Source organism: Oryzias latipes, chromosome 1 (assembly GCF_053564925.1).
Source record: "Oryzias latipes strain Hd-rR chromosome 1, Olatipes_Hd-rR_3.1".
Taxonomy (NCBI): domain Eukaryota; kingdom Metazoa; phylum Chordata; class Actinopteri; order Beloniformes; family Adrianichthyidae; genus Oryzias; species Oryzias latipes.
Window position 1 is genome coordinate 2,690,174 of NC_136237.1, and position 23,196 is coordinate 2,713,369.

Here is a 23,196-nt window from a genome sequence, read left to right on the forward strand (position 1 = left end):
ATGTTTTCTGTCGTGAAAACCAAAATCTGCTGTCATGAAACTCCATAAGCACTCCACTCCAGTGAAACAGCCACTTTGTACTTTACATCTGACAGGACATCTTCCTCTCTCTCCAGGCATGTTTCGCAGGATCACGGCAGCAGCCAGCCGTCTCCTGAAGGCCGAGAGCGGAGGAGGTCTGACCGGTTCCGAAGCAAACCTCTTCTACCCCTTAGAGGGGCTGAACAGCAAGGTCCAGTGCCTCATAACCACCCATCCTCCGCTGGTTCTGCTGTGGTGCCAGGTCCTCCTCATTATCAACTACACCAACTACAGCTGGTGGGCGGAGGTTCATCAAACACAGAGGTTTGAACCGACACATGCCAGAGCCCAAAAAGCCTTCAAAGCAAAATCCAGTGACATTTAGGTGTGATTATGCCTATTTCACCGCATACTATCTCATAGAAAGATTGCAATGCCTTAAATCAGAGCAATTTCTTTCTCAACCTCTTTGTGTCACCACAGGCGTTCCTCAGGGCTCTATCATTGGACCCACCCTTTTCTCAATCTACATGAACAACATAGCTTTCTATGCTATAAAAATAGTTTCAGAATAGTCACAGAATATAAATATCTTGGAATCTGGCTAGACAACGCATTATCTTTGTCACCCCACATCCACCATTTGCAGTCAAAGGTTAAGTCAAAATTCCTCTCACACCTCGGTCCCTTGTTTGGTTATAGCGATTTCATTTACAGATCAGCCACAAAGCGTTTGCTGAACATCATTCTGCCATTCCATTCATGCTCCCTTCAAAACCCACCCATGTACCCAGACCCTCAACTCTTCACTAACACAAAGCTCTCATTGGTCTTTCACCTCCTTCTTCAAGCCAGCTTTTGCACACTTCCTCCCCCATGTGCAACACCCGCTCTGCAAAACAGTCTCCTCATTGGTTTCTTACAGTCTGCACCACCCAGAGACTGGAATAATTCACGAAAATCGCTTAGAGTGGACAGTTTTAGAAGGAATCCTGACACTCGAAGGAGTCCTGACACTCATCCTGATTTTTATGCTTTTCTGTGCGTCTCCTTTCATTTCTCTTTCTCAAAAGGCCTTGCCTTTTGCCAGGCCAAAGTTCAAAATAAGTTTTTTTTTGTTGTTGTCTGTTTTGCCTGGATAAATAAAGATCAAATGAAAATATATTAAATATGAGATGTGTACAAATGTTGGTGAGTTTTTGAGGATGTGGCAGGGGTCACATGTTTTGCTCAAAGGCAAAGAAAGAAGAATCGTGAAAACAATCTGGTCCTTCCTTGCAGTCCGGGAGAGAAAAGATGGGTAAAACATCATTATGAGGTGTTTAAACACGTCTTTGCTCTGATATGTGAGCTCCTCAGTTTTTTCCTGTTTCATTCAGTTGTGCGGAAAGATTAGAAGACCGATCTTCTGCCGCAAAGAGAATTAAGAGGTTTTCTTTTTTTTAGTTCTGGGAGCTGTTCCCCATATAGGAGTTCTTTCCAGAGTTCCCAATTTTATTTTATTTATTTATATTCTATTTTTTGACAGGAGTATCAACATTCACACCACTATCACATTGTTTCTAGGTTACACATAATTTTACATCATGAATATGTTCAGTCAGTAATCCAGAATGCGTGTTCATCATTTTGTACTCTTCCCCCCCTTTTTTTTTTTAGGAACAAAGGACAGAACGGCTGTCAATCTTACTCATCCTCCAAGACAAAATCAAACTTGCATTCTTATCTGTTATCCTGTAGTAAAGAAGTATTTTACTGAAATTAAAGTAGGATCTGGTCTAAGAGGTCCAATATATTTGACCCATTTTGCCCACCATTTCTAGCCTTTAGCTGTATGCCCCTTTATTGCAAATGTCAGACTTTCCATAACATAAATGTCATGTGTAGTCTTATACCAATCATCTAATGTTGTAACATCTGGTTATAACCAATTCCCTCCCACCAGCAATATTCTCATTAAATATTGGTCTTCTGCAGACCGCATGTGTTGGATTACTGCTCCCAAATATACAGCAGAAGCATTAAAGGGGAGGGTTTTTTGAAATGTCGTCTCCAAACATCAAAGGCTTTTCTTCTTCTCCTCCTCAGACGCCACAGCCTCTCCTCCACCAAGCTACTGAGCTCCCACTCCTCTGGAGAGGGCGAAGAGGAAAGCTGCGAGTCGCGGTTAGCCGTGGTGAACAGAGAGATCGTACGCAGTGGAGCCTTAATCCTCTTCTGTGACTACGTGGTGAGGAGGCCTGACTGCACACAGAGCGTCTGAATAACGTGTGACGGTGATGTTCGAATGTTGGAAACAAGGAAAATTCTCTTGATGTTATGCTTCTACGCTCAGTGCCAGAACCTTCATGACTCGGAGCATCTGACTTGGCTGATTGTCAATCACGTGCGTGACCTCATCGCCCTCTCCCATGAGCCTCCAGTTCAGGATTTCATCAGCGCTGTCCACCGCAACTCAGCCGCCAGCGGCCTCTTCATCCAGGCCATCCAGTCCCGCTGTGACAACCTCACTGCTGTAAGATGATCCTAACCTTTAGGTTTACATCAATCTCTTATTTTCCGTCCCAGATGACTTTTCTTCTTGCGGTTGCTCTCCTTCTGCAGCCCACCACGTTGAAGAAGACTCTGCAGTGTTTGGAGGGGATCCACCTCAGTCAGTCTGGATCTCTGCTGATGCTGTACGTGGACAAACTGCTGGATACACCTTTCAGGGTTCTGGCTCGCATGGTGGACACACTGGCGTGTCGCAGAGTGGAGATGCTGCTGGCTGAGACTCTCCAGGTAGAAAACGTATCATTTTTTTCTTTACTGAAGCTTCGGGGAAAACGTTCAGTCTGAGGAACAAATGCATTTATGACGTGTTTGTCTTTCAACCTGCTTTTTCTTTTCCACCCGATAGAACAGTATAGCCCAGCTACCTGTGGAGGAACTGGACAGGATCCAGGAATACCTCCAGACCAGTGGACTGGCTCAAAGGTTTTCCTTCTCTTTTGTCTCCATTTTTACATTTGAACTGCAATCTTAGGTTTCTGTGGCGCTTAAGAAGTAAAAAGAGTTTCTGGGTGCATTTGGGGGTCGGGTCCCCACTATTCTTTCTACAATCTGACCCGTGTCTGTGCCGTGTTTGTCCCGTGTTGGCCCAGTGTCCGTCCCGTGTTTGTCCCGTGTTTGTCCAGTTTCTGTGCCGGGTTTGTCCCGTGTTTGTCCAGTGTCTGTGTTGTGTTTGTCCCGTGTCTGTCCCGTGTCTGTCCCGTGTTCGTCCCGTGTCTGTCCCGTGTCTGTCCCGTGTTCGTCCCGTGTTCGTCCCGTGTCTGTCCCGTGTCTGTCCCTTGTCTGCCCCGTGTCTGCCCCGTATCTCTTCCGTGTTTGTTCCCGTGTCTGTCCCGTGTTTGTTCCCGTGTCTGTCCCGTGTCGACAGACTCTTGCACTAATTTAGGACTCCATCTGTGCAGCCATATTGGAAATTAGTTTGTCATTGTTTTTCATACAGACATAAGTGTGTGTGTGTGTTAGACAGCCTATCAGTAAATATTTACGCATTTCAAATACAGATTTTCTTTCTGTTACCCTCTCTGTGGTCCTCTACAGGCATCAGAGGTTCTACTCCCTGCTGGACAGGTTCAGAGCAACCGTTGCCAACAGCAGGAGCCCCACCCCTCCAGTGACATCACACCCATTGGATGGAAATCCACCCCCTTCCCCTGAGCAGGTTGTCGCTGATAAGGTGGGTTGATTTTTTTTTTTTTTTTTTTTTTTTTGTTTCTTTTGAAGGAAAAGACGAATAGGAAGGTTGTATCTCCAGTATTTGTCTTGCGTTCAGGAATGGTACGTGGCTCTGGTGAAGTCCCAGTGTGGTCTTCGTGGAGATGTTTCCCTGTCCGAGACGACAGAGCTCCTCACTAAACTACCTTCTGCCGAGCTGTTAAACACCATGAGCCGCAAGGTACGAACAGAAATCGAAAGGGCTCAACGGCAGTTTGGGTTTTCATGGCACAGTTTTTAGGGTGCAGCTTGGCTGTTGAGATGTGAAACTGCTTCTTCTCAGGATTTCAACCTCGGCCTGTTGTGTCCATCCGTGAGCGTGGGGGTTCAGAGGTTGGCACGAGGCCAGGGCCCACTTTTGTTGGAGACGACCTTGCAGGTCACACTAGATCAGCTGGCAGAGGTCACCGGGTCACTTCCTGTTCCACACCAGTCCTTCCTGCCTCCACCTGAACCCCAGCCTTACTGGGAGCAGCTGGCTGATCTGTACGGTGAGTCTTAAAGGGGAAGTGTGAGTTCGGTCTGTTTTTTTGCTGGTTTCTTGACTTCAGGACCTGTTTTTTTGTTTTTTTTTGGTCTGTCACTGTCGCAGACAAACCAGGTTTCTACTCCAGGGTTTTGGCGCTGTGCAGAGCGCTGTCCCAGTATTTACTGAAAGTGGGCCAGCTGCCTTCATCACTGCAAATTCCTTCTGACAAGGAGCACCTCATCACCACCTTCACCTGCACTGCCACAGAGGTAAAAGGACGGCATGTCTGAGATGCACCTCCACGCTGAGCATGTTGTTTTGTCACCCCACAGCCGAGCGGTCGCTAGTTTTTCAGCATCTTCTCTTCCTCATGAGTTTCTTCACATTAGCTCCCAAATATGTGATACGGGAGGTCAAAGTGTTGGACACTCTTGCTCCACATTTGAAAGCCTTTTCCCCATTTTTCTCTCCTCCGTGTGGAATCTGGCGCCCAGGTTGTGGCGTGGCGCCTGCTCCACGACCAGCTGCCCCTGAGTGTGGACCTGCAGTGGGCCCTGTCCTGTCTGTGTCTGTCCCTGCAGCAGCCCTGTGTCTGGAACAAGCTCTCCACCCCGGAGTACACCACCCAAACCTGCTCCCTCGTCTACTGCCTACGCCTCATTATTGTTGCAGGTATGCCACCAATGACAGCTGCTAACTCCGCCCCAATCACAAATGAAGGGAATCACTGTAGACCAACAGATGTTTACCCAAAGGCTCCAGTTATGTCTGAATTTTTAGGTCCTGCCTATTAGTCATCGTATTTTTCAGACGCCAAAACATGTATAATAAACAATAAAAATATGTATAAGTAACACTATTAGGAGATATATATTTAGCAAAGTACAAGACCAAGAATGGACATTTCATCTTGAAAGTCAAATCATAATAACTGACAATATAGGACTGAACATATTATGCACGCTTCACTACCGTAACCGTATTTAGGAAGGGTGTTCGGAAAAATCATTTTGGCGATACATCGCGATAGTTCATTTGGCGATACTTGTATTGATTCCAAATGCTGTCAGGACGACATTTATTGAATTATTTCTGAGCGTCCTTCAGCGTCTGACTCTCGTTTTCCACTTCAACCTCCAACCACTAGTTGGCAGCAGAGAACACGGAGCATCTTTGAGCAGCTCTACACCACATTAGAACAACAGGAAGCCTGCAGCCAGAGGCAGCTTGTTTCGTTGTTATGAGACATGAACTACTTAGTTTTTACTTAGGATGGTACCAAACTGAAACTCTGTCTCATGTTGCTGCCAGTAACATAAAAAAACAAGGATTGCGGCTCTTCATAGCGGCTCAGATGAGAACGAGTGAAACTCTGCAGCTGCACAGCGGCTGATGCACGGAGCCAAAATGCTGACAGCAAAGCGGTTCTACAGAACCTCCCAGCAATAGATTCTAGTTCAGAGACCTGATGGGTCAGAGTGATGTGTACAACGCTCTGAAAAAGGCTCATCATGGCGATGAACATAGTTAACTTCCACGTTTGAGAAAGCTGAGCTGCAGCTGCAGAGCCAGAGTCATGGAAATAAAGCATCTTAGGCACATTAAAGCGTCTCCTTCATCCGTTCGTGCTGCCTCATCATCATCACTTTAGTGTTTCTGCAAAGAATGAGTGTTTTTTTTCCCTCTTTACTTTTTAAGCACCATTCAGGCTCCTGAACCGTTTAAAAGTACTGGAGAAGCTACATTAATGTTGAAAATGAACAACTTTATTTACTCAATCCTACTTTTAGAACCTTACTGGTTGAGGCGCATTTATTCCATTTTCTTTTTTACTGTAATATATTTTGTTGTAAAAAATCAGACGATGTTTACTGTTCCCTTTCTATAGTTTAAGTTACCAAGCGCTACAAATAAGCATTAATTCAGAGCACCTTTGCATAGAGAACATGTTAAAAAGTTAGTTCTAAACTTTTGATATCACTTTAAGTCTCTAAATCCGTTAAATTCCTCCTCATCTGTGTCACTTTGGAACAACACTGCCGAGGACGGCGCTTCTTCTTCTGCATTGCTGTCGGTGGCAAACAGTGTTGCCAGATCTGAGCGACAGTTTCCAGCCCAAACTCATCGTAAAACCCGCCCACCAACTAAACAGGGGGATTACTGTAATGTTTCATATATTCACAATGCTTTTTTTACGCTATATATTAATTAGTATACTTTTACTTAATATTTTAAATAATAAGAAAAATAATAATAATGACAATAAAACCGCTAAATATTTTGAAAAGCAGCCCAAATTTTATAGACCCGCCCAATGCCAATTTTACCCGCCCAACATAACCAAAAGAAGCCCAATTGGGCGGAAACCCGCCCAATCTGGCAACACTGGTGGCAAATGCTGGAACACACATCTGCAGTGCCCTCTAGTGGCTGACAGTGAGAAAATACTGAAAACACAAGCCTGCTGTTTATAAAAAAATTAAATCACATATAAGTTGCACCTGAGTAGAAGTCGCAGCCCCACTGGTGTACACGGGTATACTCGGGTGCCTTTATTGGTACCTTGACCTGGAATGGATCTGGAGTCTTCCAAATGAATTGAAAGGTGTTCTTTGCTCTGCAGTGGCCGTGAGTCCAGGTGACCGCCTGCTGCATGCAGAGAAAAGACAGGCGGGGGACAAAGACGCTGATGCAGATGATGTGCATTCGGGGCGTGCCAAAAGTGAGATGTGGATTTTAGAAAATAACTTCACGTGATGTGGTTGTTTCTGTTGAGTCCAAGCGTTTTTTTTTTGTTTTGTTTTTCTTTGCAGACCCGTGTGAGTGGCGGGCATGTGAGATAATGGCGGAGCTGGTGGAAGGCCTGCAGAGCGTCCTCTGCCTGGGTCACCCCAAGAACTCTGCGTTCCCTGCTTTTGTTACCCCGATGTTGCGCAACATCATCATCAGTCTGTCCCGGCTGCCGCTGGTCAACAGCTACACCCGAGTGCCTCCGCTGGTCAGTGTTTAGGCCGAGCGCCGCAGCGGAGCGCGCTCCTTTGAGTGTCGATAGAGGATCAGTCGGTCTAAAACCCCGTATTCGTGCAGGTTTGGAAACTGGGCTGGTCCCCCCAGCCAGGAGGAGAGTTTGGCACCACGCTGCCAGAGATCCCCGTGGACTTCCTGCATGAGAAGGACGTCTTCAGAGAGTTTCTGTACCGCATCAACACTCTGGGTACAGAACGACCTCACAGCTTTAGGAAAAACCGCTTTGGTACTGTGAAGACGTTGTCTGAATCTTCTAACCCCGTCTGCATGGTTTCAGGCTGGAGCAGCAGGACGCAGTTTGAGGAGACCTGGGCCACGCTGCTGGGGGTGCTGGTCACCCAACCCATAACGATGGACCAGGAGGAGACGCAACAGGAGGTGAGCACTCAGCCCCACTTCAAGGTTCATTTAGAACAGGCTTGTTGAAGAGCTGAGTTCTGGTTCCTCTTGAGGTAGAGATTGTTGTTTGTGTTCTTTTATCCAAAAATGAGAACAAACCAAAAACATAAAGACTTGGTCCTCTATGACGGCATCAGATGGAAGCATCTGCTCTAATCAACTGTCACCCCAGTGTGGTTTGTTGAAGTGTGTACACGTTTCTAACCTAAAGAAGTCTTGAATACTTTGCCTGTAAGGAAGACAATCTGTTTCTGACCTGAAAAAGATGCTAACTCAGTTTAGGTAACATGGAGTGTTGTTTGTATTACAGCAGCAAAGTTTTGTTAACATTAGGAATTGTCTTTGAATCCAAAAAGTCCAATAACCAGATTGTGGTCATTCGAAATATCTGATGTTTTTGCTTATTTATGTCGCAAATTGTTACATTTTATGGAAAAACACAAGCTTTTTATTTATTTTTCTATTGTCAGACATACAGGACAGACCAAAAGTTTGGACATACCTTCCAATTCATTTGAATGAGACGGAGTGTCCAACGCTTTGGTCTGTACTGTAGAAAAAAAAAGAAAGCTGTGAGCGGCGTTGTATCGCCCGCAGGCGCCACCTGGCCTCGCCGCCGCCACCTGGCCTCGCCGCCGCCACCTGGCCTCGCCACCTGGCCTCGCCACCTGGCCTCGCCACCTCGATTTGACCTTGCCCTCACTGGTCAGGCGTCTGCTGCACGCCTCTCGCTCTTTCCTCTTGTCCGGTCCGAGCTACACGGCATATTCATAAAAAACACGTTTTAAATGCTTTTCATCTCCATGGCAACCCCCTGGTGATCTGGTCGGCAGGGGAAGACGAACAGATCTGTTATTTTTAGTAAGTTTTAGAAGAATCGGCAGAGTCAAACTCTTAGATTTAGTTTTTTGTAAACCACGCCTAGATTCCTAATCTGTGTCGTACCGTGTTGTTCGCCAGTTCACGTATTTAGGTTTAACAATTTTCAGGTAAAAATTGTGCTGGTAAAAATCAAGCTTTTAAGTGTATTATAATTTTCATTCCTCAGAAAAAACAACATCTAAGCGGTGCGTACACTACATTGAAAATTCATTTTCACCAGTGCATGTAAATGTTGTGAGTTTTATTGCTCAAAAAGCAAGAAAATGTGTGACGTGGACCTGGTCCTGTCAGTCCAGGACGGCTGTGGGACAGAACAATTCTCCAGACACGGTTTGGGTTTGTCATACAACCTAAAGCGTAAAGCACAGTGAGAGAAAAGTGTTGTAGTTCCCAGATCCTTTCTGCTGGAGCCTGGACTCTGATGGTGCAACACGGCTGTGAATAGGAAGTGAAGTTTCTCCGGCTGCTTTTGAGGCCCCTGGCCGCGTGGAGAGGCACGCTAACACCTCTCAAACCAGACGCCTCCAAAATATTCTGGACTAACGGAAAAAAAGGACAGATGCAAAAGTTTGACTGCCAAATTCATGACTTCTTTACTAGTGTAGAAACCAACTGAAGTTAAATCTGGTTCTTTGAAGAACAATCCAGTGTGAAATCTGATGAACTGCAGAGCTCCATCCGACTGCAGAAGAGGCTGAAAGGTGAACCAAAGATGACCTTTGCTAACTCTCTGTTTGCAGGAGGACCTGGAGCGCACTCAGCTCAATGTGTTGGCGGTGCAGGCCATCACCAGCCTGGTGCTGAGCGCCATGACCCTGCCCACGGCTGGCAACCCGGCTGTCAGCTGTCCGGAACAGCAGCCGCGCAACAAAAGCCTCAAAGCCCTGGAGACGCGGTAGGCGTCCTGCTTTACGCCTCCTGAGGCGCACGCACGCCAACGTACGCAAAGCAAGACTCTGATCTTTCAGGTTTGGGAGGAAGCTGGCTGTCATACGGGGGGAGGTGGAGAGGGAGATTCAGGCTCTGGTGTCAAAGAGGGACAACGTTCACACGCACCACCCGTACCACGCCTGGGACCCCGTCCCCTCCCTGTCGGTGGCGTCTGCAGGTAAACGCGAAGGGCGTGGCTGCGTGGACAGCCGCAGCGGAGCGCAGGGCACTCATGCTGGTGTTTGTGGACCTGTTTTCAGCAGGAACGCTCATCAGCCACGACAAGCTGCTGCTTCAGATCAACACCGAGAGAGACATGGGCAACATGGACTACAAACTGGGGCAGGTAGGCCGAGCGGGAGGCAAGAACGCCACGTGTGGAGGATAAAGCTGCTGCTGACTGCTCTGACACGACGACACAGGTCTCCATCCATTCAGTCTGGTTGGGAAATAACATCACTCCACTCAGGGAGGAGGAGTGGGGGGAGGATGAAGAGGATGAAGCCGACACCCCTGCACCCACCTCGCCACCGTTATCTCCTATAAACTCCAGGTAAAACCTCAGCAGCATGCAGTCGGTTTGAGGTTCTGACTGCTTCTCCTCGTCGTGACGCCGCCGTGCTTTTGTTTCAGTGTTCGGGAAGCGTTTGTGGCGTTTACCGTCACATTTCAGGGACTCTGTGATGTAAATCAACAGTACTGCATGAGAAAAAACGTAACATTAGTCTAAACGTGCTTCCTCGCCGGCTGCTAAGGAACATTTCAGAGCTGCTTCCACGGGTTCCTGAATTGCTAAAACAGAAGTTTAACAGACGGGGTACAAATGTTCAACCATGAAATACTTACAAAATAAATAAATACGTTGATTACAAGAGTTATTTAACTGCTAAGTTTAAAAAAAGGCTTTAATTTACATTTAAAATAAGTTATTCCTCAAAGTTTCTGAAAGGAGGCCTCGCCGTGAGTCCTGGTTGGGTCGAGATGAGAGATCAGAACCTGAGGACGTGACGATTCTGGAGGGTTGGTTAGGACTGAGGAGATCTGAGAAGGAGAGTCGTCTGGTCTGAGCGTTGTGGCTGGAGAAGCTCCTTAATGCAGAGGTGTGTGTGTTCCAACAGGAAACACCGGGCTGGAGTGGACATCCACTCGTGTTCCCAGTTCCTCCTGGAGCTCTACAGTCAGTGGCTGATCCCCGGCTCCTCGGGTCACAGGAGGACCCCCACCATCCTCATCAGTGAAGTGGTTCGATCGGTGAGCAGTGTCGCGTCCTTTCACAGCCAGCTAAAGCTGACTCTGAACTCCGTAGATGTGCCCGGCGACACCTAAAAAGAAAAACACGCGCCCTTTGGCGTTCAACAAATCCTCCACCATTTACGTGATCAACGTGATTCGGCTGATTTTAAGGCAGAGAATAGCGGTTTTTCATTTCAGCTTTGCGCCGATATGCAGCCCATTGGTAACTCTAAAGCTCCAGTGTCCAATTTTGAGCACAGCAGCAATATTTAAAGCAGGGGTGGGGAGCTCCAGGCTATAAAGGCTGGACTGTCTGCACATTTTCCAGGTATCATTGCTTTACTTATAGCAGACCACCTGGATCAGGAGCGTCCAGAACACGCCAGAGTACGGTGGCCGACAGGTGCAAGACACGTTCACATTAGAGATACAACAACAACAACAACAGATCCCGGTACAAACTAACAAATCATGAAGCGCTAAAAACAATCTTGGTACAAATGAACAAATCTAGAGACACGACTTCTGACTGAAAGGGACGTAATATAAAACCAATCATGTATGATTTTAGTTAGAAGTTATTTATTACAGTTTTCTTTATGTGGACATTATAAATACATGAAACAGACCAAAAGCATTTATTAATGGTATTACCACAGTAAAAACTACAACAACGTTTAGCAAGCTAAAGTTGTAGTAAGGACATTCCCTTTCCGTCAGAAGCAGAGATTGTTTTTGTGATTCGGTCTTTGGTGATTTACACCTGGATTTACTTTAATTGCGTGATGTGCTGTTGTGTGTCAGTATTTGTCCATTTGTACCGAGATTGTTGTTAGTGCTTCAGGATTTGTTATTTCGGACCGGGATTTGTTGTTGTTGACTCTTGAATGTGAACGTGTCTTGCACCGTACCAGAGCCTTGTATGTTGGCACACCAACAGGTATCCAGGTGTCCCAATCAGAGCTCGATACTGAATCCCCAAAAAACTCATGGTAGCAGATTTTAGCTCAGAACAGAAAACATATTTGCAACGATAACCAATGAAGCAGGGGATGGTAGAGTTGACAGAGACCGGGTCAACGTTTCCAGGACCCGATGTTAGTGATAAAACACAAAATTAACTGTTTCTTGGGTGTTGTTCTCAAGAGTATTTGGTTTTACTTGACTTCAGATGAGGATGATTGTGACTGTACATAGTTAAGCCCTTTGTCACGGCTGGATACAGACTGTCTGCACAAAATACCAAAGTCCTAGACCAGTCCTAGACCAGACCAACCCAGGCGTGTTGTACAGATTTTTCCTTTTATTTCAGCTAACCAAAACTCTGCGCACTGCATGGTTTTTGTTGGAATCCTACGGACATTTAGGTGTGTCCGGCGTGTCAGTAAGGAACCAGTACTCACACCTCATTGATGAGGACGCCGTATGACAAAAGCGTGTTTAACTTCTATCGTCCATACAAATACTTAATGACACTCTTCCCATAAGACGCAGTTGCTCGTTTTTTGCTGCAAAATGTCGTAGCGGTGCAAAATCTGGTGAATCTAGCCCTCAGGCTTTATCATTCCCAGCTCTATTCCCGATACATGAAAGACTGACTGGATACAAACCGCCAATATTAATTTCTCCTTTGATGTTTAAAAGGTTGGCACCCGTTACCACCGGTTACCAATACATCCCTGCCAAATTCGAGTCCCTGATTGGTCAAATTGGTTTAACTTTGGCCGTGGCCACGAGTTTTCTACGCAGAGCCTGAAAACTGACTTAAAAGCTAGCGTGCACTTACGGGCGTTTACATAGACGTTTGGTAGGACGCGGTGGCTTGAACGCGCCTTGCCCAGACCGGTGTGAACGTAGCAAAAGGCTAAACGTTTGTCCTCTGAAATGGGTTTGTGTGTTTGTTTGTGTGAGTCTGGGAGGACATCCTAAACGTCTCTTCTCCGTGTTCCCTGTAGCTGCTGGCAGTGTCGGACCTGTTCACGGAGCGGAACCAGTTTGACATGATGTTCTCGACGCTGATGGAGCTGCACAGGCTTCACCCACCAGAGGACGAGATCCTGAACCAGTACCTGGTGCCTGCCATCTGTAAAGCTGCTGCTGTGCTGGGCATGGTGAGTCCAGCTGAGGGGTTTACTGGGAGGGGGCGGGGACAGAAGATGACGTTAAAATGTCCCTCTGTAGGACAAAGCGATCGCTGAGCCTGTTTGCCGCCTGCTGGAGACCACCCTGCGCAGCACCCACCTGCCCAGCCGCATGGGGGCCCTGCACGGCGTGCTGTACGTGCTGGAGTGCGACCTGCTGGACGACACCGCCAAGCAGCTCATACCTACAGTGTCGGAGTATCTTCTGTCGAACCTCAGGGCCATTGCTCAGTGAGCGCCTTCCTCCTTTTGAACAGATTCTGTCAAAGCCTCTGGGAGCCGATAGTCATGAGGAAACGGAAACGAGGGGGTCGTGTCTGATTCCGCCTGCTGTTTCTGTTTTGCAGTTGTGTGAACTTGCACAACCAGCAGCATGTGTTGGTGATGTGTGCAGTGGCCTTCTACATGATGGAGAACTACCCGTTGGACGTCGGACCAGAGTTTGTGGCTGCAGTTATCCAGGTAATGCGGTTCTGTGGGGAACCGCTGGGGTTCTGTTGATGCCTCAGAGTGACTGGAAACTGTTCACATCCCTGTGGATCAGAATGTTTCTGTTGTTGCTGCTGTGAAGGGAGGGACGGTTTTCTACCACATGTCTGACGTGTCACTCATTCAGACCGTGAGGTCACTGTGGATGCAAGAACTCACTGATGAAACCAAGTCAGCTGAGCACAGGGGAACCTCATTTAACGCAGAATTTAGGTCCTGAAATTGACTCCACAAAATCCACCAATTCATGGCAGTCAAACCGTCCCAAAAAAAAAAAAAAAAATGTGGCCACAATCTTTTATGGGGATCAAACAAATATTTCAAAATCCACCAATGAAACCAAATCCCCATGATGGGATACCCAAAGGAAGTTTTGAAACTATTATGGGATGGCCATAGGACCAACGGTTTGGCGGCCATTTTGTGGTAAAGTGCGAAATTCGGCGTTTTCCCACGATATGGGAAAATAATTTTGGTTTTAACCGGCTTAAGTTTACGACCTCAATCAAAGTCTTGTTGACCTTTAAACTCGCAATTTGGTGGAATTTTCCACCAAAACCACCAAACGGTGAGCTGTGTCTGCAGCTCACCGTTCCCTCAGGGGAGGGGTCAAATGCGGAGTGCAAATTTCGCACAGCTAGGTGCATGACAGATGGTGGGACTTTGACTTTAACCTTCCCCCCCACAAAAAAAGATACATCCTTAGTACCAGCTACACGTCTACACTGCTAGGGGTTTGGATTTATCGTCTTCTAACCACTCTAGCATTTTGGGAAGAACGTTGGTTTTAAAAGTTGTCGATTTTCAACGGCGTTAGCCTGGCGAGCTAGCAAAACTGTTGCAATGAAATGGGAATGATGTTTTTGGTTGTTTTGCTATTGCTTTATATACCGCAAATTATACCGTTATCGCAATATTAATCTCAAATATCGCGATTTTTCCTCATATCGTGCAGCCCTAGCTAAAACAAATGCACGTGTCCTTGTGTCCCTGTCAGTTGTGTGGGGTCATGGTGTCGGCCAGCGAAGACTGCACGCCCTCCATCATCTACCACTGCGTGCTGCGCGGGCTAGAGCGCCTCCTGCTGTCGGAGCAGTTGTCCCGCATGGACGGAGAGGCGCTGGTGAAGCTCAGCGTGGACCGCGTCAACGCGTCGTCGCCGCACAGAGCCATGGCCGCCCTGGGCCTCATGCTCACCTGCATGTACACCGGTAAACTGCCGTCTGCCAGCCCTGACGCTGCGCGCCGGTGGAAACGCCGGCTGGTGACTGGTGCTGCTGCAACTCACCTTAACGCTCACCTGCATGAACATCCGCTAACCCCTCAGCGCACCGCGCTCTGTGTTTGTAAAGTCCTCCATCCTTCACCCCAGCTATGATCAGCTACAGAGGACGCTTGTAGACAGCAAATGTTCAAAATGAGTGACCGTGTTTGTCTGTAGATCTGCAGGTAAACTTGCACCCACACTCTCCGGTGGTCAGGTGGGGCTGCTGATGGTCCTCAGCTTAAACCTCCAACGAGACGAGGAGCACTTTGCTTTAAAATGACCTCCTCAGAAGAAGAACTTGGTGGAAGGGTGCAAGCCGTCTCACTTTACCTGGTAGCCCCTTTTTCCAAACCTCACTGCCCAAAGGTCAAAGAGAAGGGCAGAGGGGTAGATCAGGCCTTAGAAAAAAAGACGAGTGTCGTGCAGCAGACACACTGATTGTTCCAACGGGATAAACGCCGTTACACTGACACTGTGTCCTTCCCAACACCGGTGCTGAAAAGGCCGGTAGATTTGTGGGCATCGCTCCGATTTCAGCATCGGGAAAACGAATCCCAAACTTTGGTGCTGAGAAGAACGGACTCGCAGGATGTGCAGCCGCTGCACATCCTGCGTTTCTTCTCCAACGGCTGCTTCAATAACTGTTTACCTGTCTTCCAAGTGGAAGTGCAGGTGATTGAAATGTTCTCCGTTTATTTGGCCGTTTGAGTAAACACTGAAACTCTCTAAGGCGTGTCATCGCTCAACACGTGTGTTTGTGCGTTCATGTTTGTCGCCTGCTGTTGTTTCCTTCAGTGCACCCTACCTCTAACCCTAACAACGGCCTTTACTAACCCCAACTGCCCCCCAGCCCGTCTTTCTGCCAGCAAGAGTTGGCCAGCAGTTTCTGCTCTGTGGCGCTCAACGTGCACGTAGAAGCGCGTTTGAGGCTGCAGAGCAGGCTGGGAGGCCCTTTTATTTCCAGCACCAGTCCCAAAAAACCACAAAATTCTAATATGACTGCTGTGATGAGTGTCCTGACCCCCACTCTAACCTGTACACGCTCCACCGGTGCCGCCGGTGCCACCCACCCCTCTGGTCTTCTCAGCGGTGCTTACGTCGGGCTCAGATGGGGTTAGAGGTCAGGTTGACTCTGCTGTAGCGGAGGCGGCGGCCGTCATGGAGGGTCATGTTGGTTTCTCCTTAGGCAAGGAGAAAGCCAGCCCCGCCAGCAGGCCTGCCCACCCCGACCCGCAGGCCCCAGACAGCGAGTCCATCATCGTGGCCATGGAGCGGGTCTCCGTGCTCTTCGACAGGTACGCAAGCAGACGTGCACGGCCGCAGATCGCCCTCACGCCCGTCCGCTCGTCACTTCTGCTCACGAGACGGCTTTTCCTGTCGCTGCAGGATCAGGAAGGGTTTTCCCAGTGAGGCCCGGGTGGTGTCCAGGATTCTGCCCCAGTTTCTGGACGATTTCTTCCCTCCACAGGACATCATGAACAAGGTCATCGGAGAGTTCCTGTCCAACCAGCAGCCTTACCCACAATTCATGGCCACCGTGGTCTACAGGGTCAGTATCAGAATGCATTTACAGCTGAGGTCCCGCTGATGTACGGCGGCTAAATTCACCGCTTCCTCCGAAGGATTTGACCCGAAAATCTCTGACATCACCAAAAACATCTAATAGAGAAAGGGAGGCCTGAGGTGGGATGGGCTGGAGTTTGCTCCTCCCACCTTGTGGTGTTCCAAAAATTGGCAAAAACTAAAATGATCTCTGCTTATCCAAACATGCGTACAGACTATAATGCTGGGGCGGGGCCCCTGGTTGGTACCTGCACCGACACCACCAGTCCTGGATGAACAGGCTGATCTCAGAGCTTGGTGTCAGACATGTCAGTCTCCTCTATACTATTGTAGCAAACCGTTTCCTCTGTCCTGTGATGTTGGGCGGCCCACTAAAGGATGGGTGGAGTCGTGAAGCGAAGCGTGCAAAGGTTGGTTTGTACTTCACAGCAAAAGACTGTAATTGAGCGGCGTGATGGACAAGACCAACATGTACAGCGCTGTGAAAACAGTTTTCGGTCAAAACTTCGTATGGTCATTGGTTTTTCTCTGGAACTGCCATAGTGGGGGCTTAGTGGGGGTAAGAGTCCCCGTTTACTTCCAGCACGGTTTAGGGACCCCGAGGCTTTTTAAAAGGACCAGTTCAGCTCTGGATAAAATGCAAACGGGACGCAGTCGTAGCTTGGAGCCGACAAAACAGCTGACAAAGATCTGGGGTTTTTTTAAACCTTCATTTTCCAGCCTTTGATATTTTTTCTGGTGGAAACTTTGAGTCCAGTTAGAAAAATCTACGTTTTGAGAGATGAGTCGCTCACATCAGCTCAGTTTGGGTTTTTCTGGAAGCTTTTATTTTATGTCCCTGCTTTTGGAGGCCGTCTCCCTCCGTTCTTTCTTTTTTCTGATTGGTTGACAGACCTGACACTGTCAAGCTGCGTCACACTGACCGTGATTGGTGCAGCAGAGGCGTCCAATGGGACACGTGACGTGGTCAATGACGCGACCAGTGATCACTGATCGTTTTCCTGATCGACAATGAAGAAGAAGAAGTTCCTCTAATTTGATTGGTTGAACGCTATAGAGCATTCAGCACTTGAGTGCGTTCATCCTGACAATGCACACTTCCGAGGCCGTTAACCTGCTTACACCACGGTCACCTGCAAAAGAAATAAACATTCAACCAGTTTGAAGTCTTTCATTCATGTTATTTTTAAGGTCTGGATCACTTTTTTCCCAAAAATTTGTTACGTGTTGTGGTTGAGGTCCGGCGATGTATCTATGCTGACGATCACGATGTGTTAAATAAAGCATCAGATCAAAGAGAAGAGTTCTCCTCTTCCCGCTTGTTTTTGTCCAGATGATGAAGATAAAGTTGGATTTGAAGGAGAACATTTGAGCTGCGTGACCGGAAAGTGAAACTGCGGTTATCACTTTTTAATGCACACCCAGCAGCCAATCAGAATTGAATTTTTATAAACTTTATTAATCATATAAGAAAAGGGGAACACACACACACCCCAACCATGGCAGCTCCAGAGAAAAAACCAAAGACGATACGAATTCACCAAGTTTTGACCGACGTTTTTACATTTTTGAAGATGATGTCTGTGTCTGAATTCCCGCCCTAACTACTAAAAATCTATAAAGTGCAGCTCTATGCAGAGCCCTGGACGTTAACAGCCATCCGGACTCCACGCTCACCACTTTAGTGTTTAACGGTGGAAATGACGTCATCGATTTCACAAAGTTAAAATCGAATTAAAATGAGCGTTTCGAGGCCGTTATTTATGAGTCCACTGTCTTCTGGAGTTAAAAACATTGATAGTTTATTTAAAAAAATACTTTTTCTTTTGACAAAAATTGTTCAAACACAATGCATTGTGGTCTATATTTATCTAGTCAACATTGATGCACACTGGTTCTTTGCAGAGACTTCTGGGAAATTTCTAGGGCAGTGGATTTTGGAATTGTAGATTCAGACAGCACCTGAAAATGCCGAACGCACCGTGCAGTAGATGGGGGGGGGGGGGTTAGGGTGGTCACACTTTGAACGGTCTGTTCCGTTTGGGTCTTCTTCCTGGCTAGATTCAGATTCTGGGGCAAACGTTGGGGCTCGATTGTTAAGAGGGAAGTGGCCTCTGTTCCTTTTCCCGCTCAAACCGCCGCGCTCCTGTGGGCAGGTGTTCCAGACGCTCCACGCCACGGGCCAGTCGTCCATGGTGCGAGACTGGGTGCTGCTGTCTCTGTCCAACTTCACCCAGAGGACCCCGGTGGCCATGGCCATGTGGAGCCTGTCCTGCTTCTTCGTCTCAGCCTCCACCTCGCAGTGGATCTCTGCTCTGTATCCTTGCCGGGTCCTCGTGGGCCTGAACGGAACCAAACGGGCCGTGGTGTTCTCCTGCTTCTTCCACGGTTTGTGTCGATTTGCCCTTGACCGCCCCCTGCTGTCTACCAGCCTGCCGCACGTGATCAGTCGAATGGGCTCCATCGAGGTGGTGGACGTCAACCTGTTCTGCGTGGTGGCCATGGATTTCTACCGGCACCAGATCGACGAGGAGCTGGACCGCAGGGCGTTCCAGTCCGTCTTCGAGACCGTGGCGGCGCCCGGCAGCCCCTACCACCGGCTGCTCAGCTGTCTGCAGTCCATCCACCAGGACACGTCGCTGTAATGGCGCCGGTGCGGGCGTGCGCCGAGGTCGGGGGGCGTGCCCTGAGAGGAAAGCTTGATCAGAAAGCCTGATCATGCCGCCATCACTCGTCTGCGATGGCGGCATGAGGGAGGGAGCAGAATGTTTTTACCTTCACCAGATCTACTCTTTCCCCCGTTTTCACCGACAGGAAACCGGGTCGGAGCCGCGGCGCCGAGCGTGGCCGGTTCAGCCAAGTGCGCCTGACAGTGAAGGACGTCCAAGTTCAGTCTCAGCTGAGCCGTTTCTGATTGGGAGCTGTAGGCTCCTCCCACTTTGCACTTTCTCATTGAAAAGACCATTAAAGGCAGAAACCAGTCTGAAGGATTTTCCCACCGTGACTTGCGTAAATATTGTGAAATCAGTCGGATGTAGAGAAAAAATCCTATATTTAAAGTTCCATGTTTCCGCTTTCAGCGAGTTTGGACTCCAGACTCACAGCCCTGTTCCTTAGGGGGGAAATGGTCGTTGGGACGCGACGCTCCAGCTGTTTTAGGAGGATTTGTAGTTTTATTTTCCCTCTCGTGTCCAGAATTAAACACAAAGTCTGTCACTGTTATGTTGGAGTACAGGAACAGACGTGTTGGCGAGAAAGGCGTGTCCTCTCTGAGGACTTATTCTCAGGACGCAACGCATGACTGGATCAACGTCATTGTAATCAGATTACAGTCATTCCCTTCGTATCTTGTGAAAAAACACAGTTGTACAGCAACAAAAGCCATGACGGCGTGAGGCCTGCGTGACGGCGTGGAGGCTCAGGTGTTCCAGCGCGACGCCTTTTTATCTTTTTTTCCTGAATGCAGGAAAGCGGCGAGCTTTTAGCTCATTTTTCTCTGTACAAACACCTGCCTTAGATGGTATCCGAATATCTAAATGTCCCGTGCACCGAGAGCATGCTCCGCCTCGCCGCCGCGGCGTGGAGGAGACGAGGACGGCCCGTGGGGGGCCCCGCCTCAGGATCCACAGCAGCTTCGACAAATCAGGACGAGGAAATGTAGCGGCGCCACGACGAGGGAGTCCTCGTCTCTGCTTTAAATATTGTTTTTGTCTCTGGTCATGAATTGGTAAATATTGCATCGTTATCTTTGTGCGGATCAATAAAGACTCGTCACTTGAAAAACTCCACCTTTTGCGTGTGGACGTCTGTTCCTGCTTCCTGTTGTCGCGCCGTAAATGTCAACACAACGGACTCCTGCAACAAAGGTTGAATGTGAGGGGATAGTAGAGCTGCAGCTGGGGGTTACCATGACGACCGTTTGTGCAACATGACCATCAGGCCAGCTGTAGGTCTGGGACCAACATGGAGCTTTTTGAACGCCGTCCCCACTGTCGAGCATGGAGGTGGAAGCATTATGGTTTGGGGGTGTTTTTCTGAACAGGGCTACTTTCTCTGTGAGGATGGGCGGAGCCATGTACCGTCCAATCCTGAGTGAGAACGTCCTTCCCTCCACCAGGAGGATTAAATGGGGAGGTGGATGGGTCCCCCAACAGGATCATGACCCAAGACGACCAAGAAACGAAAAAGAAGAGTCAGATCAGGGTCATGGAGCGGTCCAGCCGGTCTCTGGACCTCAGCCTATAGACAGAGCTGAAGCTCAGGGTTGCTAAGCAACAGCCACCAAATCGGAATGATTTAGAAATCATCTGTGAAGAAGAGTGGAGCAGAAAACCTCCTGATCTGTGCAGAAACCTGATCATCAACTACCAGAAACCTCTGACCTGCTGATAATGAGGGTTTGCCACAAAGTAATACATCTTTCTGGGTTCAAATACTTCTTTCCCTCAATTTAATGTATAAAAACTGTGTTTTTTATCTCACAGTTAACGTACTATCAGGGTGACAGACTGTCCGTTTAAATTTAAGTGGGGTAATCTACGGAGTCCCGTGATCTGACATGGGTAAAAAAAATTAAAAACATCTTTCGTTGCGTTGCTCCTCCGTTTGAGAACTCAAAACATTTGGAGTTTTATACTTTTACTACTTTTCGTTCCCACGAAAGATTTTTTTCTTTCAGATTATATTTATGTCAGATCCGGGGCTCCGTACGAATCTACAAAGTCAGCTAGGGTTCAAATACTTGTTTCCTCCGCTGTATGAGGAAAAATACGGCATCAAAAGCAACACATGGAAAAGGAGGCGGGGGCTTCATTCAGATCACCTCCTCCACAGAAGAGGAAACCCCTGCAGGGAGTAATCTGATTACCTTTGAGGTCCTGCACAAAGGGTGTGTTCAGCTGATTGAACACGCTTCCCCTCTGGGTTCGAATGCGATGAAAAACCACGAGTTCAACTTCAGCCGCTGCGTTGCTCCTCCGTTTGAGAACTCAAAACATTTGGAGTTTTATACTTTTACTACTTTTTAAAAAAAAATATTTGAACTACTTTCTTCTTCTGACCTTTTGAATTTGGGGGGGAAATTGTTGATTTCTGTCTAATCTGGATGTTTGCTGGAATTCTGTGTCCTTCAGTCACATCAGAGCCCATAAAAGCCGCCAGCCTCTCTCTCCTCTCGTCTCTGCTGGAGGGAACGGGCCGCCGCCGGCCGACTCCGGCCCGATCCAGACAGATGTGCTCCACGTCGTGGGTTCAGGCTGAATAGGGGCCGCTGACGTGGGGAGTTTCCTCCCAGGCTCCTCGTGGATCCCACTCTGCTCCTCGGCATTAGGATGGGAGATGTGACTGACAGTCAGGAGTTCATCCTGTCAGCAGCTTCCAGAAAAGCCCAAACCTCACAGAATGTGTTCTTCCCTCTGACTGACGGCGACCTTTTGACCTGAGAGTTCGTCAGTGATGTCGGCAAATGCAAAGCAGATCTAGAGGCTCAGAATCTGTGGGATCATGGTGGGGGATCCGTGATGTCACGACTTCTTCATATGTAGATTTTCTGATTTTCCACACCGAAACGGCTGTTTGTTTAAAAACTCAAGACATATAATAGAGGATAAGTAAAAAAAATTACGGTATTTATGAGAGTTAATTAGTAAAATTCTAAGAAAAAAGGCAAATTTTTATGAGAGTAGTTGCAAAATATTTTTTTGAGAATAAAGTCGTTAAAATTCTAAGAAAAAAGCAAAAACCTTGTCAGATTTAAAAATAAAAACCTTACAATTTACAAGAATAAAATCCTAAATGTATGCATCAAAACTTCTGCTTTTTAAAAATCAAATTTAACATTCAGCTTTTATAGTCCTTTAACATAGACAATAGAATATTAAATGTTTGATTTATGCTTCAGACAATTCAGAGCAAAGGGATGAAATATAAAGTTTTTCCTCATAATTTGATGTCTATTTTTTTCAAAATTCTGACTTTTGTCTTTTAATTCAATGGTTTTATTCTCGTCATATTTTAGTTCGGATTTTTATTCAAATACAATTTTGAATTTTTATCTCAAAACCTTTAAAATTTCCTTCTCATGAAATTGTAAATTTCTTTCATAATTCATAACTTATTTCTAGTCAAATATGGACTTTTTCTCATAATTTTCCAACTTTTCTTCTTGTCTAATTTAGATTTTCTTTCTTTTTTTTCCAACTTTATCTTCAGAAATGTTATGATACAGACTTAAAGACATGAACCCTCACAATAATCCCCCCCCCCAAAAAAAACAAAACTCCCTTACAAACAATACTACTTCAGGGATAAAAAAATAAAGAAAGAAAAACATAATAATCAAAATAATAAAGATAAATAAATAAAAAGTGTACATCCATAACAGAAATGTTTCAAATGTGTTTTTCTCTATTTCTCCTACCTGTAAAATCACAAGTATATGTGTATATTCAAACACTTATGTACACAAACATCTACATATTTAAGTTATTAGGCTAAAAAGGCGTCATTTTAGACTCAGAATTTTTACATCATTTGTAATAGGTGTCCAGATTTCCAGAAACGTTTCACAGCGGTTCTCCCTGCTGTATCTCAGTTTTTCCAGTTGCAACACAGAGAGCACTTCTCAAAGCTTTCCTATGGGGTCCAGATGACCCCACCCTTACATTGACGTGTTCTTCCTACCATGACAAAGGTGGATAAAGGTGGAAAGATTTCATGTAATCCATGGACACCAGTGAAGATCACAAATCATTGAAGAAAAAAGGTTCAGAGCACTGTCTAGTGGGTCTAGATGACCCAATGTTAAAGTGCCTAGGATAGCACAAGGGTTACATAGTGCGTTCTCCATTCTATAGTTTGACTGAATCTATAATTCCTATAATGAATTACTTCTATTGGTAACAAGTAATTGAGTTAAATTAATTCAACCAAATTTCTTACGTCGCTAAAACTCAATAATTGTTTATACAACTCAAATTTACGTATTTATCTAACTAAATGTCATATTACTCCAA

The 23,196-nt window shown here is 46.9% G+C and overlaps 1 protein-coding gene across 14 annotated transcripts in view; it reads left to right on the forward strand.

Annotated features, from left to right (window-relative positions):
* Positions 1–19,971, forward strand: part of htt (huntingtin) — a 45,073-nt gene extending 25,102 nt beyond the window's left edge. For 5 of the 14 annotated variants that reach the window (XM_023964301.2, XM_023964465.2, XM_023964379.2 and 2 more), the window contains 27 exons: positions 117–345; positions 2,110–2,251; positions 2,357–2,536; positions 2,626–2,802; positions 2,921–2,997; positions 3,610–3,745; positions 3,824–3,964; positions 4,067–4,274; positions 4,376–4,521; positions 4,747–4,924; positions 6,876–6,974; positions 7,066–7,250; positions 7,340–7,466; positions 7,557–7,657; positions 9,301–9,455; positions 9,529–9,668; positions 9,751–9,836; positions 9,913–10,043; positions 10,609–10,741; positions 12,679–12,834; positions 12,905–13,095; positions 13,212–13,326; positions 14,351–14,564; positions 15,708–15,915; positions 16,007–16,169; positions 18,340–18,500; positions 18,615–19,971. In XM_023964301.2, coding sequence (XP_023820069.1) covers positions 117–345; positions 2,110–2,251; positions 2,357–2,536; positions 2,626–2,802; positions 2,921–2,997; positions 3,610–3,745; positions 3,824–3,964; positions 4,067–4,274; positions 4,376–4,521; positions 4,747–4,924; positions 6,876–6,974; positions 7,066–7,250; positions 7,340–7,466; positions 7,557–7,657; positions 9,301–9,455; positions 9,529–9,668; positions 9,751–9,836; positions 9,913–10,043; positions 10,609–10,741; positions 12,679–12,834; positions 12,905–13,095; positions 13,212–13,326; positions 14,351–14,564; positions 15,708–15,915; positions 16,007–16,169; positions 18,340–18,500; positions 18,615–18,828 — 4,193 coding nt within the window. In that variant the 3' untranslated portion in view covers positions 18,829–19,971. The remainder of the gene's footprint in view (positions 1–116; positions 346–2,109; positions 2,252–2,356; positions 2,537–2,625; positions 2,803–2,920; positions 2,998–3,609; positions 3,746–3,823; positions 3,965–4,066; positions 4,275–4,375; positions 4,522–4,746; positions 4,925–6,875; positions 6,975–7,065; positions 7,251–7,339; positions 7,467–7,556; positions 7,658–9,300; positions 9,456–9,528; positions 9,669–9,750; positions 9,837–9,912; positions 10,044–10,608; positions 10,742–12,678; positions 12,835–12,904; positions 13,096–13,211; positions 13,327–14,350; positions 14,565–15,707; positions 15,916–16,006; positions 16,170–18,339; positions 18,501–18,614) is intronic. The other 9 variants (XM_078952550.1, XM_023964559.2, XM_023964411.2 and 6 more) reach the window with 8 other exon arrangements.
* Positions 19,972–23,196: the final 3,225 nt, after the last annotated feature.